Source organism: Protopterus annectens, chromosome 5.part0 (assembly GCF_019279795.1).
Source record: "Protopterus annectens isolate FY-2018-M chromosome 5.part0, PAN1.0, whole genome shotgun sequence".
Classification (NCBI taxonomy): domain Eukaryota; kingdom Metazoa; phylum Chordata; order Ceratodontiformes; family Protopteridae; genus Protopterus; species Protopterus annectens.
Window position 1 is genome coordinate 985,566,975 of NC_056735.1, and position 6,613 is coordinate 985,573,587.

The 6,613-nt window shown below is 44.6% G+C and overlaps 1 protein-coding gene across 1 annotated transcript; it reads left to right on the top strand.

Annotated features, from left to right (window-relative positions):
- Nucleotides 1–5,319: 5,319 nt before the first annotated feature.
- On the top strand, nucleotides 5,320–6,396 carry LOC122802310. Its single transcript, XM_044071954.1, has one exon. It carries the CDS (start codon nucleotides 5,320–5,322, stop codon nucleotides 6,394–6,396), a length of 1,077 nt encoding a protein of 358 aa, XP_043927889.1.
- The last annotated feature ends 217 nt before the right edge of the window (nucleotides 6,397–6,613 follow it).

Consider the following 6,613-nt stretch of genomic DNA (forward strand, 5'->3'; position numbering starts at 1 on the left):
CAGTACACATGTTGCTGATTATCACATCCAGTATGCTTACCCCTCTTGTGGGAGTGGAACGTTGTTCCTGGGCATTTTGGTTTATGGATTCTGAGAACTTTTCTCCTACTGTGTTGGTGCTAGTATAATGCTCCCAGTGTATGTCTGGGTATTTTCAGTCAAGCAATATAATGTGGTTTGGGGGGCTTGATATATTCATGTATTCCAACATAGGCCAGGTGCAGTTCCTGGTATTAGGACAGTAGTCTGCAGCAGGCTATATACTGGGAGGCGGTTTTAGCCATTGGTATGTGACCATGGCTAATCCATGCTGCTTCTTGTTGTGGTACCAACATGGGGGTGTGGTTATCCTTGAGATTTATTGCTAGTCACCCTCCTTTTGTAGCTTGTTCCATGTTTTGCAGCTGTACAGCACAGTATGAGGTGTAACCTGGTAGTGTTAGGGTGCTGATGTGAGGCTTGACCCAGTTTTCTATTACAGGACTGATATCAACATTCTCCATACTGTGTGCATTTGCACTGCACGCATCTTGCTGTTTAGACTTCTGGCATTGGGTAGCGTTACATCTAGGTTCCTATCCCTTGTGGTACCTATGAAGGTGGGTTTGTGTTTTGAGACTTACCTATTCAGGGCATGCTGTGGGTACTGACAGCCTTTGCCAGTATCCATGGGGCCTGGACTGATAGGTGCACGCCACCCCTAGCAGGTGGTGCATCATGTCATGCTCCGCATGTCTTCCCAGGCTGAAACACATTGGCTCCCCTTTGACTAACTGCATTACTTCAGCCAGTTATTGCAATTGATCATCCCATCATCATTTTGTGGCTTCATGCTTGGTGAGGGTGGATGTTAGTCAGGGTCCTCAGGTGTGCATATAGTACATGGTGTTACATTACTTAACACATGGCATTCCTGCCTCAGGTGGTGCTGCAGGGCTGCCTCTGTCGGATGCACATATTACACTCCCTGTACATGTTTGTGAGCAGGTCATGTCATTTTAGGCATCCCTGTTATTATTTGAGTGAGTCAGAGGGGGTATCATTCCCAGGGTTCCTACTGAGCCAGTGTATGTGCTATGCGTTGCCTCTTTGCCAAGGCCAGGGCATACTGGGCACGCCTCCTTCTGCCTACTGGAGCAGGCTCAGGTTGTTCCTCCTCCGAGTCACGCTCTGCCTGTGATGGCCTTGGCAATGGTGGGGTGCTGTTTGGCCCAGCCCTGTGCTGGTTCTCCTGCAGCTATTTTGCAAGATCATATTATGTAGCATAGCACATACCATGACAATTTGGGTACATGTAGTTGGTGTGTACTGCAAGGCTCCACCAGATGTGTCCAGACACCGGAACTGTGACTTGAGCAGCCCAAACACACGCTCTATTACATTACGTGTTTGTGCGTGTGCCTCATTATGGCGTTCCTGTTCAGGTGTGTGTGCGTTTCTGATGGGTGTCATCAGCCACAGCTCCAGTGCATAACCTGCATCCCCCACTAGGTGTCCGTGTGGGATGTCCCCATTGGCAAATGTCTGGTACAGCTGCGTCAAATGCCAGATGTGGGAATCATGGTAGCTCCCAGGGCAGCCAGCACACACATTCATTATTATGCCCTGGGCATCACACATGACCTGGCAGTTGATGGAGGGGAAGCCCTTGCAGTTAATGTAGGCCCTACCCTGCTCACCGGCTGGTGCTTTGATGTGTATGTGCGTGCAGTCTATTGCACCCACAACCTCAGGGTATTCTGCTATTTGCTGGAAGAGACGCATATTGCTGGCCAATACCTCACGGGCATTGGGGAAATATACATGATCACCGACATGTGCTGACATGGCATCCAGGAACTGGTGCAGTACCCTGGAGGCTGATGCCTGTGATATCCCCATCATATCACCAGTTGGTCTTTGGAAGGTACCTGTTGCTAGTATTCTTAGGCGAACACATACCTTGGTTTCCACTGGGATGGGTTCCCCTCTGTTGGTTCTGTGTGTGAGGCATGGCCTGCACAGCTCAAATTTGCTGCAGGAGCTCTCTGTCCACTCTATAGCGCTCTACTATCTCCAGCTCATGTAACCCATGGTAGGTGACCCTGGGCCTGTACACTCTTCTCCGTCTCCTCACTGTGTGTTGTCTGGCACCATCTGCATTGTCACCACCCTCAGCAAGTCGCCTATGTCTCATTATGACAGCTATGGCAGCCCCTAACATATCTGCTCTAAGTTCAGCTTTTTCCGTTTTCACTTCTAATAGCTTACTCCTGTGTTGCAGTGTCTCTTGAGAGAAACATCCTGCACTGCTGTTTGCAGAGTTTTAAGTGCTGGGCTGGGCTACTATTCTGCCTGTGTAATTGCCTGCTTCTAATTGTTTTCACCTGCTAGCTCCAGCAGTATTCCCTGCTAGCTTCCTACTAATTCTGTTGCTTCCCTTTTCCTTTCTGTTTCCTCAGGGGGGAGCAGCATGCATACCAGCAGAAACACGCTCACAGTGGCTTACACGCGCGTACACATGCTTACACGGTTCAGGATCTGCCTATTCGGGTTAAAACGTGCGCACACCAGCGCAAACAGTCTTACAAGCCTGCCAACAGGCTCCCACATGCTCAGTCTGCCCTACACGCACGCACACCAGCGCAAACAGTGTTAAACATCTACCACCACGCTCCCACATGCTCAGTCTGCCTTACACGCACGCACACTGCCCTACTCGCACTTTATGGCGTGCACACGTGCGCATGCATGACCAGCAAGAAACTTTGGTGTAAGTTACAGTGTACACCTTCCATTTCTTGACTTTCCCAGACTTATCTTGTGGCACTCCTCTTTCCCTGATCTGTGTCTGTCATCTGTCATGTTACACTGACCTCCAATGAACTGCATTTCTTTCTACCATTCCCCCCTGTGATGTCACCTATCTCCTACTCTATTCCTCCCCCTTATGTATCTCTTACACTACTCAGACTGTGCTCATTTGCTATGTGACTGTGGGATTCAGTATCCTAACCCTCATTTACATGAGATTGCCTACTAATGCTTAGTTACATGTCTTAGACTCAGCTTCCCCCCTTAGCAACCACTACACGGTGGCCATGTTGTTTTTGGTCTGCTGGTCCCTGCATTGTCATTCCATGTATTGCATAAAACCCACATTTGTGGGTTTATAACCTTCATTTTTATGTTTTATACAGCACAGCCCATTTGTGTATATATTTTTTTAATTTTTGCATCGGGTTACCTTGCCAATGGCCACATATTTGGCCATTAGCATGCTGCCTGACACATATGCACCCTTTATTTGGAGCTGACATGGCTCTGTTGTGATTTTTGCAGAAGCATACTCAGTTGTCAACTGAGTACATTTCTGCAGCTAAAACGTCTCTTACACAGGCTGGTTTCTGCTTCGTGGATCGCTAATATACCTCATTTGCATACCTTTCAGCTGCAAGTGAGGTATTTAGCATATCCATGCCCAGTCCGTGTAAGAGACATTTTAGCTGGACTCTTACACAGAGTTTCGGGCTGTTCCTGGATCGCGAGGCTTGCATGGAGTGTTACACATCTCTTACACTCCATGCAAGCCTTCGTGAATCTTGTCCATTATCTATATAAATAAAAATGTAAATGTTCATTTGTTCACAATCTTAAATCTCCAAAAGTTCTTCACCGGTTGCTTTGAAATTTTCACACAATGTTGCATTCGAATACGCGCGTGTTTTTATATACGTACTATTATATAGATGTCGCACGTTGCATTCGAATACGCGCATGTTTTTATATACCTACTATGGATTCTATATATTTGTATACAAATATGCAATTTTATATGTTTTTGTTATAACTTTCTTTCTTCTTTTTCAGTGCAATAGATCTGCTTTAGTTCATCCAAATAATGCCTTGCAGAAGATCAAACTTAGGTTGTCGTACTCGCGGAGCAGAAGCAGTTCAATGAGTAATTGCAAATCAAACTGAGGAAGAACGGGCATCAGCGAATGAGTGAAACAGACAAAGAGTGGCTCAAATATGTGCCGAGGAATCAGCAGAGCGACGTGCAGCCAGACTTGAGGATGCACGGTTGCGAGCATGGCGATCACGTTCTGCAGCTTCAGATCTGCTTTGTTCTCAACAGAATGAATGCGACAGGTTGAGAGCGGCTGAAAGATGTCAATGAGAAACAGAGATCAGCGTCAAATATGACTCCATGCTCAGCGATCATGCGATTACAATCGCTTTGCATTCCGGTACAACCCAGCTGATGATTATAGTTTGAGCCGGCATGTTCTCATCGGCACTATGACTGAAGTGTGTCCTTATTGCAAGGCTCTGAAATTTAATGGAGAAATGAAAAGAATGTGTTGCGCTACTGGAAAAATGAAACTGCCTCAACTTGGAGAACCGCCAGAGCCATTAAAAACTTTGCTTGCCGGATATACCACCGAATCAAAGCATTTCCTATCTAACATCAGGAAATACAACTCATGCTTCCAGATGACGTCGTTCGGCGCAGAAATTGTAACAGCTCAATTCATGCCAACTTTCAAAGTGAAAGGACAAATTTATCATAAAGCCGGCTCCCTGCTTCCATTCCCAGATGGTCAACATAAATTCCTACAAATGTATTTCATCGGTGATGGCAATGATGAATTGAATGCATGCTGCGGAATTTCTACCGGCATACAAAGGTCCATCATTTCCCAACTGCAAGAGCTTCTTCACGAAAAAAACAATTTAGTGCATCTGTTCAAAACAACAATTGACATGATGCCACCTGATACACACAAGATTGTTATTCATGCTGATAAAACGCCTGCTGGAGAACATGTGTGAAGATTCAATGCTCCAACTATAGACGAAGTGGCAATTGTTATAGTCGGAGATCAATTCCAACCTAGAGATATTGTTCTTCATCGGAGAAACGATCAATTGACAACAGTTGCAGAAACTCATTGATGCTACGATGCCCTGCAATATCCAATCATTTTTTGGGATGGTGCCGATGGATATCACTTCAACGTTAAGATGATAAATCCAGTCAGTGGTGAAGAAACAAATATGAAATGCAGGGCAATGAACTATTATTCATACCGATTAATGATTTGAGAGAATGAAGACAATCACATTTTGAAATGCCGTCAATTGTTTCACCAATACATCGTAGATATGTATGCAAAAATCAAAACAGAACATTTGATATTCATCCGTTTGAATCAGACCAAGCTTCGCTCTGAAGAATACGTTCATTTGTGAGATGCAGTTGTAAATGACGGTAATACAACTAACGTTGGAAGACTAACGATTTTGCCATCTTCATATACAGGCAGTCCATGTCATATGCATGAGTATGCTCAAGATGCAATTGCGTATGTTTGTCACTACGGGTGTCCAGAACTATTCATTACATTCACATGCAATCCAGCTTGGGACGATATACAACAGCTCTTACTTCCTGGGCAATCGCCGGTGGATAGGCATGACATCACAGCACGTGTTTTCAGACAGAAGCTGAAATCGCTGATGGATTTCATGGTAAAACATGAAGTGTTTGGCTCTGTGTGCTGCTGGATGTACTCAGTGGAATGGCAAAAGAGAGGATTGCCACATGCACATATACTAATCTGGCTCTATAACAAAATCACTTCAAACAAAATCGACAATGTAATATGCGCTGAAATACCCGATGCCAACGTTGATAAGGATTTGCATGAAGTTGTGATGAAAAATATGATACATGGACCTTGCGGTACACTGAATCCAAATTCACCATGCATGATAGATGGAAAATGCTCTAAGCGATATCCTCGAGCATTAGTATCCAACACAGTTACAGGAAATGATGGATATCCTTTATACAGAAGAAGATCAGCAGAAGATGGTGGTAAATTAGCAACCATACAAATGCGAAATGGTGACATCGAAGTAGGTAACAGGTGGGTTGTTCCATATTTGCCTTTGCTATCAAAAACATACAAAGCGCACATAAATGTGGAATACTGTAACTCCGTTAAATCGATCAAATACATTTGTAAGTACGTGCATAAAGGCAGTGAAATGGCAGTTTTTGGTGTGCAACCAGAAAGAAGTGATAGGAATGCGGTCATACATATCGATGAAATCGCACAGTATCAGGCTGGAAGATACATAAGCAGCAATGAAGCTGTATGGCGAATTCTTTCATTTTCCATACATGAACAAAGTCCAGCTGTTGTTCAATTAGCAGTACATCTAGAAAATGGACAACGCGTTTATTTCACCGCTGCAAATGTGCAACAAATAGCCTTGAATCCACCGGCTACAACGTTAACTGCTTTCTTCATGTTATGTCAAAATGACGCGTTTGCGAAAACACTGCTGTATTCGGAAGTGCCTACATATTACACATGGAATGCGAGTAGAAAATCACTTGAATGACGCAAACGAGGAGAGCAAGTCGACGGAGAACCTGGCATATTCAAAGAAACTACGATAGGCCGACTGTACACCATGCATCCCAATCAAGATGAATGCTTCTTTCTTCGCATGCTGTTGGTAAATGTGCCCAGTCCAACGTCTTTCCAGCAATTGAGAATTGTCAACGGCGTTACACATGCCACTTTCCACAGTGCATGTCAAGCTCTGAATTTATTGA

Bases quoted from the DNA above. Each gene is read 5' to 3' on its own strand.
- LOC122802310 (XM_044071954.1), top strand. From the start codon at position 5,320: ATGCATGAGTATGCTCAAGATGCAATTGCGTATGTTTGTCACTACGGG.